This window comes from Dunckerocampus dactyliophorus, chromosome 15 (assembly GCF_027744805.1).
Source record: "Dunckerocampus dactyliophorus isolate RoL2022-P2 chromosome 15, RoL_Ddac_1.1, whole genome shotgun sequence".
NCBI lineage: Eukaryota > Metazoa > Chordata > Actinopteri > Syngnathiformes > Syngnathidae > Dunckerocampus > Dunckerocampus dactyliophorus.
Window position 1 is genome coordinate 25,326,184 of NC_072833.1, and position 21,229 is coordinate 25,347,412.

A 21,229-nucleotide genomic window follows, 5' to 3' on the forward strand; every position below is an offset into this window, starting at 1 on the left:
CCTAACTGAACCGCGGAAGTCAGCTACCCGGGCTGTTCTGACCGGGGTGTTCAAAGCAAATAGGCTTCCTTCTCTTACTGTAACGCAAACACGTGACTGCTTTTCCCTCATGTCTCAGCCAGCTATCTCCTCCCTCCAGCCGAGTAGATGGAAGTCACGCAGCTTCAGGTGGACTGAAAAACGACAGGCAGACAAATCTCAACAAAACTCCATATGGAAGTCACTCGTCAAGCGACACATGGTCATTTTCTGCTATTGCCCCCCCCCCCAAAAAAAAACCCAAAACCAATTGCTCTTGTTTTGTGTTGCAGCCAAAACTAATTTATGCTCTTCAAAAACTTGACAGCAACGACGGCGGACGCTTAGAACGTGGAGATAAACCGTCCGTCCCAGATGCTGTCGTATCTTCGCCGTCGTGCAATTTCATTTTCTTTTTTGGCTGGATTGATTACGTCCTCTCTCGCACTTTGCCACTTTCACCACCACGTCCTGCGAGGACGCGCCCCCTCCTGTGAAATAAGGAATCAAAGCCTGCACGTTCGCTTGATAATTACGTCTGTTCATGAAGGTGTGTCATGGGACAGGAAGCCATGCGCTGTATTTATAGACTGACAGAGTCACATGATGTCTTTTATGTCATCAATTACAGTGGAAGCTAGTTATGCTATGCTAGTTCTCTTTTTGTTACTTTTTTAACCACGGTTGGCGTTCTTAGGAGACGAGCAGTCAAACATGCCGCTGTGGTTGAATTTTTGAGGAAAAAAAGAAAAAAGGGTCTTCTCCTGACTTAAAAAGGCCGCCGTTGCATTAATTTGGGACGGACCGGTTTGAAATATGGATCAAAGGAAACGCTGTCAGCAAGGATGGAGCCCAATAGAAAAAAAAAAAAGAAGAAAAAAGTTAAATCAGACAAGTTTCATGTGCTGCATAAAAAGTTGGACTGCTAGATCACACTGACTTCCTGTTGTACGCTTCACTGGCCACAATATTAGGTACACCTGCACGTCCATATATATTACATATGTAAGGAAAAGCGCATTTCTAATTGCGGATCTTGAGGGAAATAAAAAAAGCCAAACGATCTCAAAGACGCTGTTCCACTCCAGTCCAGCAGGTGGTGATACAGAGCATTGCAAACAAGTTCTACAGTGATAAAAGAAATGTACAGTAGTCCCTCGTTTATGGCAGTTTATTGCTTCCAGACCCGGCGCTGCCATAAAGTAGGATCATTCAAAATATATATTTTTTTACATTATTAGAGCCCTCTAAAATGACATAACACCCCTATAGTCACCTTTACACTCCTATTACCCAATATAGTAGACATAGTAAGAGAACATATGACATGATATCAACTCACATGTTAGCATTGAGAGAGTTCCTTGTTGTTCCTTTTTTAACTTCCTGTACTTCCTGTGGTGGCTATTGTCTCGTCAGTGTAACATTGGACATAACTGACACCTAGTGACCAGTGTAGAATACTACATATCATCACATCTTGGAATGTGTCTTCTGAATGACTTACATTTGTATTTTAATTCATTTACCCATTTTTAGAGCATATAAAAAGTTGTTTAACACTTTTTAAATAGATTTTTTAACATTAGAGCCCTCTAGACATGAAATAGCAACCCCATAGTCACCTTTAAATCCCTGTTACCCAACATTGTAGTCATAAGAGAAAATAATACTTTTAAGACATAAATAAGACATAATATAGACTCACACATGTTAGCATTGGGAGAGTTCCTAGTGGTTCTTTTTCAGTTCGCACTTGATTTGCTCACCCGCACAGTACGGGTAATCTCACCTCATTGGCGTGCTGTTTTAAATGATCGGTTATCTGAGTTGTTTTTAATGTAATCAGATTTATTAGTATGGCATCATAATTCCCTCACATGGGCATCTTGCATCCCTAATTATTGCTGAATATATACTCTTTTTTTATGCTTACAGTATATTCTGACCCTCTGTCCATAAAAAGTCAGTAATATTATTCTAACTAGAAAAGCACCGGGAGAGCGCCAAGCGCCATAGTTCCCCCATATTGTGATTTACACCATAAATATTAGTCCTACATTTATTTTATCTACATATTTACATTGCTAAAATTAGCATGCTACCAATGATAACATAAAGTATAATAGCGGTAAGTGTTTATTTAAATGTCCAGCTATGAAAATGGCTATGCAAGCTAACACTAAATTCTATCAATGCTAACATGTTAATGTGAGCATGCTAACACATAGCATAATAGTGCTAAGTGTTTATATATGTGTCGTGCAATGAAAATGGCCATATACGCTACTTTGCTAATGTTAGCATGCTATCAATGCTGGCGCGTTGATGTTAGCATGCTAAGACGCAGCATGATAGTGTTAAGTGTTTATATATGTGTCTCCCCATGAATATAGCTAAAAATGCTAGTCTGCTAACATCAGCATGCTAGCAATGCTAACGTTAACATGCTAACCCCTAGCATGATAGCGCAATGTACCGGGGATGGAAAATGGAAGTAGTTAGAACGCTTGAGATCAGAGGCATTTTGCGTTCCGGAGTTGAATCTGATGAGAAATGAGGAAGTACTTGGAGGTAACAGCAGTTTTATGGAAAAGTGTGAATTTGGGGAACATTTGGAATTGTTTTTCAGTATAAATTTCGGTAGCCTGAATGTCCTGCACGTGTTGAACAGTTTGATGTTGGAATGGCTTGAATGGGTTGAGAAATGTGGCAGTAGTTGAAGGTAATAATAATTAGTTGGAGGGAAAAGGCTGCCTTTTGGGAACATTTAGAAATTTTGGATCACCCACACCCCAAAATTGAATGAGTTCTTCCATATCCCAGTTCCGACAACTCCTGAAAATTTCATCCAAATCCATTCGGAATTTTTCAAGTTATTTTGAACACAAACAGACAAAGGCCGGCAAAAACATAACCTCCGTGCTGCTTGGCTCGCTTTTTATGATTCTGAATCTGCTGTGTGAGCGATGGCAACAAGGTAGTGAGCGTGTGTTGTGTTGCAACACACTTGGGGTCTATTGGGAGCACTTCTGGGATGCTTCTCTGCTCTTATCAGCCTCTGGACATCTGCAAGAAATGACCAGTGACATCATCGAGCCTGGCTGGCATCCCTTTTTTTCTTAATTTCTTTTTTCCATGTCCTGTATGATCAGCAGTGTGTGTCAGTGCACACACACACACACACACACACACACACACAGGGGCTCAGTGAGATAAGGCTGTGTTGCTGCCCGATAACAATCTTCTAGTTACCGTTAAAGACGCGTTATCTGCCGCTCCCCCGCCCCCACTACCACTGCACGCACACGCACGCACTGAGGCTGCCTGGTGAGGAAGGGATGGAGTTTACAGCGTCAGAAGGGCAACGCAAGGAAAAGAAGATGAGTTTATGCGCTATGTTGTATTTAGTGTATAACATCTTTCAGGAGAGATGCTGCAGCTTCTGCCACGAATCAGCACATTGTTGCTCTTTCAGCTTGCCCTGGAAATAAATCACATGGACATAAGGGCAATGCCAGGACGTCACCCAACTAACGCCATCCAGCTGGACCACTTCCTGACAATGACAAGACATTTTCAACACACATTTCTCAAATATCTTCTACGTCAGGGCGTGTCCAACGGTTTTTCCAGCGAGGGCCACATAGTGAAAAGTGAAAAGACGCAACTTTGTCACTTTGATATTTTGTAAATATGCTAAGAAATTATATATAATTCATTTCTTTTGCCAAATATTTAAATTGGTACATTTTCTACTCATAATGTTATGACTTTATTCCCATAATATTTACATTTTTATTACCACAATATTACAACTTTTCCCAAACCAAATTTTCCCCCAAAAATGACACCTTCATTTTGTTTTGTAACTTTCTCATTTTAAACAGCATCCCTCACCTGTACTCCAGCGAGAAGCGGGTCAGCTCGGTGCTGTTGTGGATCCACTTGAACTCCAGAGGCCAGCTGCCCTCGGCCATGCAGGTCAGCACCAGCCGGTTCCGCTCCAAGTGCAGCTGACTGCGAACGGGCTCCGTCTTGAAGTAGGGAGGGACGTCGTCTGCACAGAACAGCAGCAGCAACCACCATGAGGACAGACAATCACTTCAGAAATGAATTCATAAGCAGAAAGCAGGAAGGGTCATTTGGTTGGATTTGTTTTCTTTTCTCTTCTTCTCTATCCCCTCCTGCTCCGCTCCGCCAGCTACAAATTTGCATAACAACAATACATCAAAGTAAAAAACAAACAAACAAAAAACCCAAAAACATATCTGGAACAATTTTATAAAGAAAAAATAAATTCCAAAATATGTAAAAATGGCAAATTTTTTAAAATATATTAGGATTTATTGCAGGGGTGTCCAAAGTGGCTCTAAAAAGTATCATTTAACAAGAAAGCTAAAAATAACAACAGCAGCAAAAATGGAAAAATCAGCAGTAATGTTACAAGAATAAAGTCAAAATATTAAAAGGAAAAAGTTGCAATTTTACCAAAATAAACTTAAAAAAAATGTCATTTAATTGCATAAAGTTGAAATATTTTAAAAAAGCATTAAAAGAAAGTCATAATATAGTTGTCATCAAAAGTTATAGTGCTACGAGAATAAAGTCCAAATGGGAAATTTACAAGTAGAAAGTTGAAATAGTTGGAAAAAAAACAACAGCCGAAATGAAGAAAGTATTTGTATGAGAATAAACACAAAATATGAAGAGAATTTGTATTCTACAGAGAGAAACCCGCCCCCACAATTTTATGTGAATAAACTTCATCCATCCATTCATTTTCTATGCCGCTTATCCTCATTAGGGTCACGGGGGCATGCTGGAGCCTATCCCAGCTGACTTCGGGCGACAGGCGAGGTACACCCTGGACTGGTTGCCAGCCAATGGCAGTGAATAAACTCCTGATATTTAAATAAAACATTTTTAAAAAGCTGTAATTTTACAAAAATAAAGTGAAAATATTAAGGAGAACAAAGTCATAATTGAATGACAAAAAAGCTGTAATTTTACGAGAAAAAATGGAAATATGAGGAAAAATAATGTCACTTTAGTAGAAATATCAAATAAAAAAATATGTTAATTTTTAAAATACAAAATTATGAGAAAGAGTCAGAACAAATTTAAGCTGTCATTTTTGGAAAATGTTATAATATCATGGGAATAAAATCAATAAGTGACCTGAATAAAGTCATAATATTACAAGCAGGGCATCTACCAACATTATTTTAGAAGAAAGTGGAAAGATTTGTAAAATAACAGTAAAAGCAGTAACACAGCAAAAGAGAAATGGTCCAAAGGCAAAAGCACACAAACTCCATAAAAGAAATGCAACAGGAAAATGCTAAAAACACACACAAACCCTAAAAAACACCTGCATGAAAGAAATGTTGCAAATTGACAGAACAAACACAGCACATCCTGAGGGATACGTGTCTATTTTTCATTTGCGGCGCTTCTTTTTGTGTGTTTGTGCTGTTAGATCCTTCCTGCGTGCGCACGTGTGCCCCCCGTCGGCCACTGTACTTTCCACGCCTGCAGCCGTAGCAGATAAGCCGCACCGACACGCGTCATCGAGGCTTGCGATGTTCCGACACGACACGGCGGATGCTCAGATGCTCGGCAAAGACGAAAGCAAACTGCGGTGCGAGGTGATTACGGCGTCCGTGCAAACATGTCAACACGCTGCAGATGGGACGAGCGCTGTGAACGTGCCCGCACGCCATCCTGGCTGATCCGCACTAAAGCCTGCTTGTTTGTTTGCGTTGGCTGCGCAACAAGCTAGCTTCTACTCTTCTTGGCACCCCCCCCCCTCTCTCTCTCTCTCTGAAGCCACGCACACTCATTTCTTTCTTGACATCTCAATCAAGGAGGCGCTGGCAAAGTGTCACGTCCCCCCGGAGACACTCGTATCTCACTCCTGATGAACGACGCCAACGCCGAGAGCTCACTTGATGATGATTGTAAATATAGAACACATTAATTGGATGGCTGCATGATATAATTATCAAATTGACTGATAATCAAGCAGCCAAATTAAACTGTCAGGATGATCTATTGTGCTTATATTTTCTTCTTCCACTTTGCTGTGACAAGCTCCGGCGGACGAGGATGAGGACGAGGAGGAGGAGGAGGATATCACCAAAAAAAGGGAGAATATTACCCCAATTTTAGCTCCCCTGCACTGGTTGCCTCTGCATTTTAGAACTGACTTTAAGATTTTATTGTTTGTTTTTAAGGCGTTGAATGGGCTGGCCCCCCACTACATCTCGGACCTCATGCAAATGTACACTCCAGCGCGCACATTGAGGTCCGAAGGCCTCCAACAGGTGGTGCCCAAGACGAGACTTAAGACCGGGGAGACCGGGCCCAAAGCTGTGGAACACACCCCCCCCTCATGTAAAAGCGGCCCCCACAATCAAAAGCTTTAAGTCTCGTCTTAAAACCCACTTTTATTCTTTGACTTTTAACTCTGCGTGAGTCGTGTGGTTGTCTTTTATTCTTTTTGTCGTTTGAAATTGTTTTATTTATTTTAGTTTTTAATTTAATGTCATTTCATTTTATTTTATTTACTTATTTATTGCTTTTATTGCTTTTACTTCTTTTTTCAAATATTTGACTGTTCTACGTGTCTTTGCTTTTACTTGATCTTTTAGTTTTGACTGTAGTAATTTGTACTTGTACTTATTATTTATGGTTTTCCTAGCCTGTGCAGCACTTTGGAAACAGTGTCTGTGTAGGCTCTCAGTCGTACAGGAGTTGTCCATCGAGGGAAAGGCTTCTTGAGACGTCATCTGTACTTCTGTGAAGAAAGTGTCGAACGTTTCGCTCCTCATCCGAAGAGCTTCGTCAGCGAACTAACAAGTGCTGGTAGCCTAGGCCTTAAATACAGTAAGAGAGGGCGGAATTGGTGTGCCAACACCCTCCTCCTATGGTTCCTTACACTAAGCCTGGGCGGAGTAATCCTGCCATTAGCACCTCCGAACAAAGGGAAGAGTAGCTCCCTGTAGTTGGGTATGAACGACTCTGATACTGGCTCGTTAGCATCTATTGTTCTGGCTCGGCCCTGGCTTCACCTCATTTGCAAGACTAAGAGCTGTGGGTTTTGGTGTCAGTAACCTGCTGAACACAGGGTCCAAATTAAACCTCAAACCACCATTCCGATTCAATGATGGGTTCTGTTGTTTGACAAAAATAGCTTCCTTTACTCCTCTTTCAAACCATCTGTTTTCTTTGGCCAAAATCTTTACCTCGCTGTCCTCAAAAGAGTGATTGGTAGCTTTAAGGTGTAGATGTACTGCTGATTGAGGACCACTAGAATTGTCCCTGCGATGTTGATAAAGCCTTTTTTGGAGCATTTGCTTAGTTTCCCCAATGTAGTGCTCTTTGCATTCCTCATCTTTACAGTGGATGGAATAGACCACATTGCTCTGTTTTTGGTTTGGAGCCTTGTCTTTAGGATGCACTAGTTTTTGTCTCAGGGTATTTACTGGTTTAAAATAGGTTGGAATTTTGTGTTGCCATAAGATCCTCTGGAGTTTTTCGGAGACCCCAGCTACATAAGGGACTACCACTCCTCTCCTTTTTGCTTCTGTGGGTTTGTGGGTAAGATGGTGATGCTCTCATCTTTCTGCAGAGCCGCCAGTGCTTTCCTGGTGAGCATCACCATCTTACCAGCTGATAAGGGCAGATGCACAGTGGTTCTCAACACATTGGACTATGAAGAAAAAAAAAATAACAAGTCTAATTAGTGATGCCAACACATATGAGCAACTTAAAAGGGACCCATCCAGTAGGTATAAGAAAGAAATCATAGACTGTCTCCAAAAGTTAGAGAAGGAAGAACTAATTGACAGACAGATGTATCATAGGTTATACCCTGGGGAGGCTACACCATGTATCTATGGCCTTCCAAAAATTCACAAGGAAGGGTTTCCCCTCAGACCCATTGTCTGTAGCATTGACTCTACCACGTACAATGTAGCTAAATATGTAAAAACAGTCTTATCCCCATTGGTAGGCAACACTGATCATCATATAGAGAACACAAAAGGGTTTGTGGAGAGTATCAAAGACCTCAGATTGGAGCCAGAGGAAACTTTGGTGTCTTATGATGTGACTTCACTTTTCACATCTGTCCCCACCTCAGCAGCAGTCTCGGTGGTGAGGAAGAGACTGCTCGAGGACTCAACTCTGCATCGGAGAACAAAACTTAGTGCTGACCACATCTGCCAATTATTGGAAATTTGCCTTAACACTACATATTTTCAGTTTAGAGGGAAATTTTACAGACAAATTCATGGTTGTGCTATGGGCTCACCAGTCTCACCCATAGTGGCGAATCTGTACATGGAAAAGATGGAGAAACAGGCTCTCACTTCCTTCTCAGGGACAAAACCTAGGCACTGGTTTAGATACGTGGATGACACCTTTGTCATAATCAAAAAACAGGAAGTTCAGTCTTTCACAGATCATATCAATGCGGTGGACACCAATATCAAATTTACTCGCGAGGACGCTAAAGAGAACCAACTAGCCTTCTTAGACTGGAAGGTAATTATAGGAAAGGACAGACAGCTACTTACAGAGGTCTTTAGAAAGGCCACACACACTGACCAATACCTGCTTTTTGAATCAAACCATCCACTACAACATAAACTAGGGGTTATTAGGACCCTCCAACATAGAGCGGAACAAATACCAACTAGTGCTGAGGGAAGGAAAAAGGAGACACAACATGTCCAGAGAGCGCTCTCTACCTGTGGGTACCCACGGTGGGCTTTTAACAAAAAAGAAGAGAGTAGGGAAAGAAACCCAAAAACCCACAGAAGCAAAAAGGAGAGGAGTGGTAGTCCCTTATGTAGCTGGGGTCTCCGAAAAACTCCAGAGGATCTTATGACAACACAAAATTCCAACCTATTTTAAACCAGTAAATACCCTGAGACAAAAACTAGTGCATCCTAAAGACAAGGCTCCAAACCAAAAACAGAGCAATGTGGTCTATTCCATCCACTGTAAAGATGAGGAATGCAAAGAGCACTACATTGGGGAAACTAAGCAAATGCTCCAAGAAAGCCTTTATCAACACCGCAGGGACAATTCTAGTGGTCCTCAATCAGCAGTACATCTACGCCTTAAAGCGACCAATCACTCTTTTGAGGACAGCGAGGTAAAGAATTTGGCCAAAGAAAACAGATGGTTTGAAAGAGGAGTAAAGGAAGCTATTTTTGTCAAACAACAGAACCCATCATTGAATCGGAATGGTGGTTTGAGGTTTAATTTGGACCCTGTGTTCAGCAGGTTACTGACACCAAAACCCACAGCTCTTAGTCTTGCAAATGAGGTGAAGCCAGGGCCAAGCCAGAACAATAGATGCTAACGAGCCAGTATCAGAGTCGTTCATACCCAACTACAGGGAGCTACTCTTCCCTTTGTTCGGAGGTGCTAATGGCAGGATTACTCCGCCCAGTCTTAGTGTAAGGAACCAATAGGAGGAGGGTGTTGGCACACCAATTCCGCCCTCTCTTACTGTATTTAAGGCCTAGGCTACCAGCACTTGTTAGTTCGCTGACGAAGCTCTTCGGATGAGGAGCGAAACGTTCGACACTTTCTTCACAGAAGTACAGATGACGTCTCAAGAAGCCTTTCCCTCTTTGGAAACAGTGTCTATAAAATGTGCGATATGAATAAAGCAGATTAGATTATTCTTGTAAAATCGCGACTTTTGTTCTTCATTCGATTAGGACTTTTTTTCTAAATATTTTGACTTTATTCCTGTGAAATTACAGCTGTTTTTTCCACATCTGCTGTTTTTTTAAAATTTCCCAACTACTTCATTTTCAGCTTTTCTCTTTTCAACGTTCTTCTCGTAATGATAACTTCATATCTTTTCAAAAAAGAATGTATTTTTTCTTTTTTTCAACATTGTGACTAAATTTACTTTTCTGCTATTTTCCATTTCTGCTGTTGTTTTTTTAAATTTTCCAAATATTTCAACTTTCTTCTACATATTTTCTTCTCCACGTATTTTGACTTAGAAGTGATACCTTTATACATTTTCCCCCCAACCTAAGTCTCCAAAAATGACAACTTCTTCCATTGTTTTCAACTTCATGCTACTAAAATGACATTTTTCCTTATACTATTACTTTATTCTTCACATATACATCACACACATGTCACATATAGCACACATATACCTCACATACAGTATATGTCACATATACCACACATATACGTCACATATACCTAACATATAGCACACATACCTCACATATATGTCACATATACGGCACATATATGTGACATATATGTCACATATACCACACATATACGTCACATATACCTAACATATAGCACACATACCTCACATATATGTCACATATACCGCACATATATGTCACATATACGTCCCATATACATCACATATACCTCACATATACATCACATATACAACACATATATGACACATATACATCACATATACGTCACATATACAACACATATGACACATATACGTCACATATACCACACATATACGTCACATATACGTCACATGTACCACACATATATGACACATATACGTCACATATACCACACATATATGTCACATATACATCACATATACCACACATATATGGCACATATACGTCACATATATGACACATATGTGACACATATACGTCACATATACATCACATGTACCACACATATACGACACATATACGTCACATATACAACACATATGACACATACGACACATATACGTCACATATACAACACATATATGACACATACGACACATATATACGTCACATATACAACACATATATGACACATATACGTCACATATACCACACATATATGACACATATATGTCACATATACCACACATATATGGCACATATACGTCACATTTACATCATATATACATCACATATACAACACATATAACTCACATATACAGTATGACACATATACGTCACATATATGTCATATATACATCACATATACCACACATACGTGCATGGCTCAGATCAAGGGCACCCAAGTGTTACATTTCCAATGTCAAACTGGTGGATAGACCTTGGTAATGTTATCAACACAAACTTCAAACATTGCAAAACACACACCCAACATACCAGAGCTGGAGACATCTTCCATTTCTCATAGCAACCCTCCCAAGTTCACTCTTTCTTCAATGTAAAGTACGTAACTTGGTGTCCACTCGGTGTTAGACTTTTGTTCAAATAATCTTATTTTACTCTTTTATACACAAAAAAATCACTTTAGTTGCAGAGTTGAGTAATAATTCCATGAATATATACCATTGTAATCATCATGGGGTTTGTTTTCCATGGAATTACAGTATGTTCTTCAAAATTTTCATCGGCAGGCGGACACGAAGGTTATGTACTTTTCACTAATGATTACACGACAGCTATTTTTTTTTTACACTGAGAATATTTGAATAAAACATTATAAACCAATTTCAGATTTTCACATATGTGTCCTATATGTGATGTATATGTGACATATATGTGATGTATATGTGACATATATGTGATGTACTTGTATATGTGACATATATGTGATGTATATGTGCATGGCTCAGATCAAGGGTACCCTTTGCTGTCTTCAACTTCACTTGAGTAGTATTTGAAATTGTTGTTCTAACAATGTGTACTATCCCTATCACTCTGACGTTTATAGAGTGAGGAAGCTTACCAAACCATAAATTAAGCCTGTTCATGTTTTTATTTTGCGCTAGCACAGCTATGTTGTAAAAAAGTGTCTATATTTGGACATTGAAATGTTACATGTAAAGCATGTCTACTTTTGTTGTGAAATTAACAATATTTTCTCTGATAATTTTTTCATGATTTCTACTTAGAATTAAAGAATGATGTCCGAAATTGGTTTCTAATGTGTTTTATTCAAATATTCTCAGTGTAAAAAAAAAAATAACTGTCGTGTAATCATTAGTGAAAAGTACATTACCTTCGTGTCCGCCTGCCGATGAAAATTTTGAAGAACATAATTCCATGGAAAAACAAACCCCATGATGATTACAATGGTATATATTCATGGAATAATTACTCAACTCTGCAACTAAAGTGATTTTTTGTGTATAAAAGAGTAAAATAAGATTATTTGAACAAAAGTCTAACACACCTAAATTTCGTGTCAGGCAGGTTATGTACGTACACTTCGAGCTCACAGCGTAAATTGCGTATTGCTAGTAAATATTGAATTTGAAAATAAAAAGTGCCTTCTTGGGCCAAACAAAACTTGTGTCCTTCCGCCGGTTATTCGCCAAATACGCGTTCAGCAGGGGAATGTTTCACCGTGTCCACCATTTTGTGTTAGCGTAATGTACAGTTACGACCTCGGAGAAGCAGCATCATTCAATTTGATGAGCAATCGGCGGTTTAACAACCATTGTCAAGTCTAAGGTAAGATTTTTTCATTTTTATATATATTGAAGAAGATCTTTATGCACTTTGAAATGATTTTTTTCGTCGGGTGAGTTAGAAATTTTGTGTGTATCGAGCAGTGTAACTTGTTTTGACAGCCGTTGTTTTTACCTCTCGAAGGTCGCCGTTCGTCTCCTGTGCACAAAGCGGCGAAAAAAACATGCAAAGTGGGCAAAATTATTCATCATTACTAGTCGGATTTTACTTACTTTTATCTGTCATATTATATGTCGTTGACATTTATCTGAACCAAATAAATTCTAGTGTGTTCGTTGCTAAATTGTTCCGTATTAAACCCGGAAGCGATCGGTGTGTCCTTCATGGGAGGTCAAAGATGGCCTTGTAATTTTAGGTCTTTAGCATGATAATTCAAGAACCACTCACTCAGTGCATTTCACTGAATCCTGGCTCATGTTGCCACAGTGCTGCAATGATTAGCTTGTATTGTGGACTTGATAGGTCACAGTTGATGTCATTTCAGTCTTAAGAACGGCTGATGGGATTTGTAGTCTTTGTAGTGATACCACAATGGCATGGTAAGGACTGAAGGTCTATTTTTCTTTGCCATATTTTCAGAGCTTTAACTCAAGATCTAGATTTGTCACTTGTTTTTATTTACTTTATGATACTCTCTCAAATATAAGTTACTTTTCTAACAAAAGTCAAACCTATGCAGAGATAACAGCATAAAGTGGACACCAAGTTACGTACTTTACATTTAAGAAAGAGTGAACTTGGGAGGGTTGCTATGGGAAATGGAAGATGTCTCCAGCTCTGGTATGTTGGGTGTGTGTTTTGCAATGTCGAAGTTTGTGTTGATAACATTACCAAGGTCTATCCACCAGTTTGACATTTTACCCAAAATGTAACACTTGGGTACCCTTGATCTGAGCCATGCACGTATGTGTCACATATACCACACATATACAACACATATACATCACATATACCACACATATACAACACATATACAACACATATACAACACATATACATCACATATACCACACATATACAACACATATACAACACATATACATCACATATATGACACATATACATCACATATATGACACATATACCTCATATATACAACACATATACCTCACATATACAATACATATACCTCACAATACAACACATATACCTCACATATACAACACATATACATCACATATACAACACATATACAACACATATACAACACATATACCACACATATACAACACATATACATCACATATACCACACATATACAAAACATATACAACACATATACAACACATATACAGGGTCAGGCAAAATGATCTGACACATTTGTAGGTTAAATAAAAGGCAAATAAAGTAAAGAAACAAAAAAGTGTTTTTATTTTCGAAAAGTATATATAATGCCATTTTGCTTTGTTTCTTTATAATGCCATTGTTTTTCCTTTCTTTTTCAGTTGTGTGCCATGAATTGGACTGGTGAGCATCGCGCTTTCAATGTGGAAAAAAAACATATATATTTTTAAAAATATATCTACTTAAAAATATATTTGTCATTATTTTAAAATTCATTCATTCACTCAGTCCTTTACAGATCATATGTTTTTACTGTACATATATTTTTATACAATTGAAATAAGATCTAGGTCTATTTTTTTTTAATTATGTTTGATAATTATCAGATTATTCACGCAAACATTTCACCCATACTATTTTTAAAACCTATTTTTTTGGGGGGGAGGCAATCATTTTATTATTATTATTATTATTATTATTATTATTATTATTATTTATTTTTATGAGATTGTTTATTCATTTGTTCCTTTTACAGTACAATTTCAATCATGATTAAATCATTCATTCTTTATTTACTCATTCTTTTTCTAAATATTTTTAAAAATTTATTTCATACATGTTTTTTCATTGATGAAACAATATAACTTTTGATTATTATTCATTCATTCATTCATTTTCGGGTATTATTTCTAAATAGTTTGATAATTGTTTTTTTCCACTTTTGACATGAAACCATGAGCATTACTGGACGCTTCATTAGGTACCCCATCTAATGAGATCCGATGCAACAAGGTGATTCATAGTCTTTCATTCATGTTACAGTACGATACCTACAATGCATTACTGTATTTCTCCTAGACGCTTGTGAGGGCAAGGAAAGTGAAAGTGAAAATTAGACACGGCAGGCATGAAAGATAAGGACGACAGGGTGCGCTCCTATGAAATGGACAGTGACAACTAAGCAGTGTACTTAGGGGTCCCGATAAGCCCGTCTCTCCCTCGCTTGCAACGCCCCTCGCTGTATCTTCCTGAAGGCGGGGTGGCTTGGCATACATACATTAGATGCAGTGTGGTACGTACTGTACAGTCAAATGTGACTTCAACGTAAAGCATGTGCAAGCATATTGTGGCTGTTAGTGGCCATTCCACGTAAGAACGTCTCCAATGTCGCCATTAAGAGAGACAAAGCCACCCTATAGGAGGAAGTGAAAGCATATGTCGGCGTTCCAAAGTGCATGACATATGTCAATAAGACACTCATGAATATTCATGTGTCTTATTGCATATTCATCATCTCCACTGCTGCTTGACTTCTTGCGGTCGTGGCGTTGGTATAAATATTTATAACGATCTGCGAAAAACAAAACCAGAGACTCAAAACGGCGCCAGACGGGAATTTTTTTTCCTCCCGCACACGCAATTGTTGCTCCTGAGCCGTCCGACGGGAAAGATTTGATCCTTTCAGCGAGCTGCAAAGACATGGAGGGAGGGTGTCACCCTCTAACAGACGTTGGATCCCTGATGAGCATCTGCACTCATTAGGACGTCCGTTAGAAGTGACACACCGCATGCATTCATGACTGATAACGCGTGGCACCGCCCACAGGGAGTGAAATGGAAGTCACCCGGCCCCCTTTTGGGAAGACTTGGGAGAGTGTCTGGGGGAATTTGTGTTCGTTTGTGCTAAGTGGTCCCAAACTCAGTGGACCATTCTTGACATCTTAAATTACTTTCTATAGAAATTAAACCAAAAACACGATAAACTGGGAGACGTCAAACTGCAATGCTGTCAAATCCTGCAGGCAAACCCTGACGAGCTGACACCAGACTGAAAGCTGCAGCTGTAACTGTTGGCATGCTAACACCTAGCACGATAGCGCTAGGTGTCTATGAAAGGTAATATCTGAGAAAATGATTAAAATGCTATCATTGAACATGACAACACTATGTAAATTTATACCTTTGAAAATAGCAAAAAAGCTAACGTGGTAATGTTTGCCTGCTAGCAATGACTACATGCTAGCTCTTATATGCTAACACCTATTATAATAGTGCTTAGTCTTTATACAAGTTTATACATATGAAAATGGCCTACATGCTAACATGCTTACTGTTAGCATGCTAACACCTAACATGAAAACACCGTTTATATAGGTTTATACCTTTGAAAATAGAAAAAACGTCTAACATGTCAATGTTAACAATGCTAACATGCTATCTGTTAACATGCTCAAACTGAAAATGAAAACACTCTCTCACGCTCATGTAAGTTTATACCTTCAAAAATAGCAAAAGCTAACATGCTAATTTTAACATGCTAGCAATGTTTACATGCTAGTTGTTAACATGCTAACACCTAACATAGTAATGCTTAGTCCTTATGTAAGTTTATACATGAAAATGTCTTAAATGCTAACATGCTAACATCAGAAACTGTTACCATGCTAGCACCTAACATGAAAACACTATGTAAATTTATATCTTTGAAAATAGCAAAAGAGTTAAAATGCTTATGTTAGCCTTCATAGCAATGCTAACATGCTTGCTGTTAGCATCGTCTTGACATAAGGTTATAACTATAAAAATGGCTTCAATGCTAAGATGTTAACTTTAGCATATTAACAATACTAATGCTTCTCAGCATTCACACGATAAATGATGTATTATTATTACCATAATTATTTTTAAGCAGGCTTCACTACATATCTTAAAAAATATTTGTAATTAATAAAATAATTTATTACCATTACTATTCTATATATTTTAAGCAGGCTTCACTACACATCTTAAAATATTTTGTATTAAATTAAATACATTATAAAATATATTTATGACTATTTTTAGAATTATTTTGTTTTTAAACACGGCTCATTAGCATTAAAGCTACACACACACACACACACAGAGGGCTTGTCACAATAGCAGCATCAAGGCTGGATGTACAAAATAGTACAGTATGGAACCTCTGATGCACAAGTGCCTGTAGAGGTGAATCCCCCCCCCCCCCAGCCCTCCCACCGACTGACTGAGACGCCTCCACCATGTGACCACACACCAAGCTTCCTGTGCGTAAAGATGCAATTAGCTTGTGATGGAGGCTCTCATTTGCATAGGTTCCAGAGGACACTCCCACAGGGGGTGGAGGACGGCCTCACGCAGTGTGTGTGTGTGTGTGTGTGTGTGTGTGTGTGTGTGTGTGTGTGTGTGTGCGCGCGCGCGCGTGCGTGCGTGCGTGCGTGCGTGCGTTCGTGCGCCCACACAGTCAATTAAAGGTGATCAAGGAGAAGAGCGGCGCGGCGGGTGCGAGTCATACGCGAGTCCAGAGTGGTCTTGCAGCGGCGTCATGGCTGCCGACTCCAGAATGGCGTGTTGAGTTTTGCAAGTTGAAGCTTAGTTAGCTTTTGTGAAGTTAACGTTTGTGACTTGAGGCCAATCTTTTCACATGGCCTCACCAGCCGCTTTGCCTTCTTCATTTATGCATCACCTCTTCTTTTTTGTTGCTTTTTTCCCCCCTCACCTGTACTCAAGATCGCCCACGGAGTTGGCTTTTTAAAATTTATTTTCAAAACACACGTTGAGCAGATGGCGGGTGCGGACGATGGGGGCCACCTCCAGAGTTAATCACAACATTTTTATCCTCAGCCTTTTTCCTGACGTCTTTTTTCGGAAGCCCAACGTTCCTTCTCGCAGCCTTTCGCACGTAAAAAAGCGTCCTTTTTTCCCCTGTTCCCACAAGGTTGCAGCCCCTCCCGGGGCACGTCGCTCCCGGACAAAGCATACATATTTCAGCTGCAGCCTGGGGGCGCGGGGGGGCGCATGCAGGTGCTGGGTGATGTCAGTGGAGCGTGTGTGATGATGTTAAAGTCGCTTATGTGCGCCTTAAAAAGAAGCAGCATTTAAAAAACTTGGAGGTTCGGAAATTGTGCGCTTTTTTTTTTGTACACCAAATAACTCAACAACCTAAAATGTGATTCAAAGCATTGTTTGTGAGGCGAGTGACGCAGCCGGCAGCCCCGGTGTGGGAATAGTTCGGTTTTAAACAGAAGGAACAGGGTGAGCGCATGAAATATGTTGTCGATGACATCAATTATCGACGATAATTTGTAGCGCAATTATCAGCCGGCAAAATTTGTTATCTTGCTAGGTTTAGGATGAATAATGTCATTTTCGTAGCATGAAGTTGACATATTCCCCCCCCCAAAAAAAAAAAAAAAAAAAACTTATTTTTTTCCAAAGTTGTACAGTACTACCATGAGAAACAAACATAACAAAAAATAATCTTATTTTTGGAAAGTTAGGTTGTGGAAAAAGTGTATATTGTTAGAAGAATGAAGTCCAAATATGAGTCATAATCATCATAATTATGAGTGTACATTTTAAAAACAAAGCTGAAACAGTAGGAAAATACAAAAAAAAAAAATCTAATAAATAATAAATGTTTCGGTAATAAAGTAAAAATATTTCGGTAAAAAAGTTGTGTTCTAACAAGAACATTTTTTTAATGAGAATAAATATATAAATAAATATTATGAGGCAAAATAATGTTATTTTAGTAGCATAGAGTTGACATATTAAAAAAAAGATTTTTTTTTTAAGTTGTCATATTCTGACAGTTGCCATTTTTCGGTGGAAAAATTTGCTTTGGGAAAAGGCTATAATATTATGGGAATAAAGTCATAATTACGCGAGTAACACTTGAAAGACTTTCCTCAGACAAGCATGAACATGTTTTCACATTTCTCTCTTGCTTAAACACGCTCAAAGTTCTCATTTCGTTTTTTTTCCAACTTCAATGATCAACCTCCGAGGTTGGACACAAGGAATTATGAAGTGACCCACGCGCATTTCACTCCTACGACCGCGCCTCTTTGTCCTGGTGCCGTTTTTGTATCCTTGTTTGCGATGGTCGGCTTCCTCGGCCTTTTGGGTGCGGAACGTTTCGTCGACATTGTGCGTTTTGTCCGGGAGAAACCAATCAGTCACACACGGTTAGCTTCTTCTGTTTCTTCTGTTGTTCATTGACGGTTAGCAAGCAGCTCACACGGTTAGCCAGTTTGCTAGCGATGGCCACAACAAGGGACGGCACGAAGGAGATTGACAGCCAATCAGGACGCAGAAGACGATGGGTGGTGCAGACAGAAGAGAGAGAATAGAGAGTAGAGAGACACTGCCACCGACGCTAAAGCACAGAACAATAACACTCAGCTTCCCACAATGCAGTTCTTCTTAAAGGGCCAGGCTCGGCCTGTAACAGCGTTCATACGCTGTATTCAAAATAAAAAAAAAATCTGCAAAACAGCGATTCCGCGAAAGGCTTAAAAAAACAACAACAAAAAACAGCAAAAATGAAAATAACTGCTGGAATTTTACGGAGTAAAGTCAAAATATTGAGAGAATTCTTTTTTTTTTCATTCAAACGAGAAAAAAGGTTGCAATTTTATGAGACTAAACTCAAAATTTGAGTAGCACAGACTTGAAATATTGAAGAAAAAAATATGTTGTTCTTTTTTAAAAGTCCAAATATTAGGAGAAACAAACCAACAAAATAATGTTGTCATTTTTTGGAAAATGAGGCTGCGAATAAAGTCATAATATTACGAAAACAAAAATTACGAAGGTTATTTAGGATACTTCCTAGCACACAAGATCAAAGTGGCAAAGTCACATGCTCTCATTTTTCACGACGTGGCCCTCATTGGAAAAAGCTGATGAATTTTTAATGTTGTCATAGAACCGTTCAAGTTTTACGTCACATTAAATCACTCTTAGCTCAAGTTAACCACTGCAAAATAAACATAAAATAAGGTCAAAGTGTTTACTACTCGCTAAAACGACTTTCTTTCATGTGTTTTTCAGCAGCAGTCAGTTGAATTTCAGGTTCTCGTGATTCTTTACGGGAATAAAAAGACAAAGAAAAAGTGACAGACAACGGAATCCTGGTTGTCCTTGCTGTGTTGGCTCGTAGCACATATATAACGTGTTGAAATGAGTGTGTTGCTGTTCTACTGACTTGTTGTACTATCTTTGTGGGGTCCAATATGGCCGCTGTTAGCCAGCAAAGGGTCGTGTTGGCGTTCTGCTGCCGCGCGGTTTTCCTGCATGTGTCAGCATGAAACTTTACTCGTATTTGCGGTTGATCTTTGGCTCGTCCCTGAGAGACGCTCACCGGGAGGCCAGCTGATTACACACAAACACACACACACACACACACAGTACAAATGGACTGTAACACACCCGCACACGCCGTGGGCTCGTACATCCATTTAGCCGCTCCTCCCTCTCCAATCCACCACCCCCCCGATCCCGCCCCACCTCCTGGTTTGCCCGTAGCGCCGCATTTCCCAGGAGGCTCGGAACCCAGCTGCTAATTTCTAACTTTGCTCGTCTGTTTTCACCTCAGCAGTTTAGTTGGCTTGATGGCCTTAAAATAGCACATTTTGATAAAATATTTTTTAAATACTCCTCCCTGAGCTACCACCTTAACGTGGTGGAGGAGTTTGCGTGTCCCGATGATCCTAGGAGCTAAGTTGTCAGGGGTTTCTACGTATGCCCCTGGTAGGGTCACCCACGACAAACAGGTCCTAGGTGAGGGACCAGACAGAGTAGCTCAATAGACCTCTATGATGACAAAAAACAGTGGACCACGTTTTCCCTTGCCCGGACGCGGGTCACCGGGGCCCCCCTCTGGAGCCAGGCCTGGAGGAGGGGCACGATGGCGAGCGTCTGGTGGCCGGGCCTACGCCCATGGGGCCCGGCCGGGCACAGCCCGAAGAGACAACATGGGTCCCCCCTCCAATGAGCTCACCACTCATGGGAGGGGCCAAAGGGGTCGGGTGCAGAGTTAGCTGGGTGACAGCCGAAGGCGGGGACCTTGGCGGTCCAATCCTCAGCTACAGAAACTAGCTCTAGGGACATGGAATGTCACCTCTCTGGTAGGGAAAGAGCCTGAGCTGGTGCATGAGGTTGAGAAGTTCCGGCTAGATATAGTCGGACTCACCTCAACGCACAGCAAGGGCTCTGGAACCAGTCCTCTTGAGAGGGGTTGGACCTTGTTCCACTCTGGCGTTGCCAGCAGTGAGAGGCGACGGGCAGGGGTGGCAATTCTTGTTGCGCCCCGGCTTGTGGCCGGCATGTTGGAGTTTAACCCGGTGAACGAGAGGGTAGTTTCCCTCCGCCTTCGAGTGGGGGGACGGGTCCTGACTGTTGTTTGTGCTTATGCGCCAAACAGCAGTTCAGAATACCCACCTTTTTTGGAGTCTCTAGAAGAAGTACTGGAGAGTGCTCCCTCAGGCGATTCCCTTGTTCTGCTGGGGGACTTCAATGCTCACGTTGGCAGCGACAGTGAGACCTGGAGAGGCGTGATTGGGAGGAACGGCCCCCCTGATCTGAACCCGAGCGGTGCTTTGTTATTGGACTTCTGTGCTCGTCACAGATTGTCGATAACAAACACAATG

The 21,229-nt window shown here is 40.2% G+C and overlaps 1 protein-coding gene across 9 annotated transcripts in view; it reads right to left on the reverse strand.

The window, feature by feature from the left end:
• The window catches only part of sdk2b (sidekick cell adhesion molecule 2b), a 331,862-nt gene that overhangs the window by 99,124 nt on the left and 211,509 nt on the right, over positions 1 to 21,229 (reverse strand). For all 9 annotated transcript variants that reach the window (XM_054800274.1, XM_054800271.1, XM_054800269.1 and 6 more), the window contains exon 2: positions 3,919 to 4,078. In XM_054800274.1, the coding sequence (XP_054656249.1) occupies positions 3,919 to 4,078 (160 nt within the window). The remainder of the gene's footprint in view (positions 1 to 3,918; positions 4,079 to 21,229) is intronic.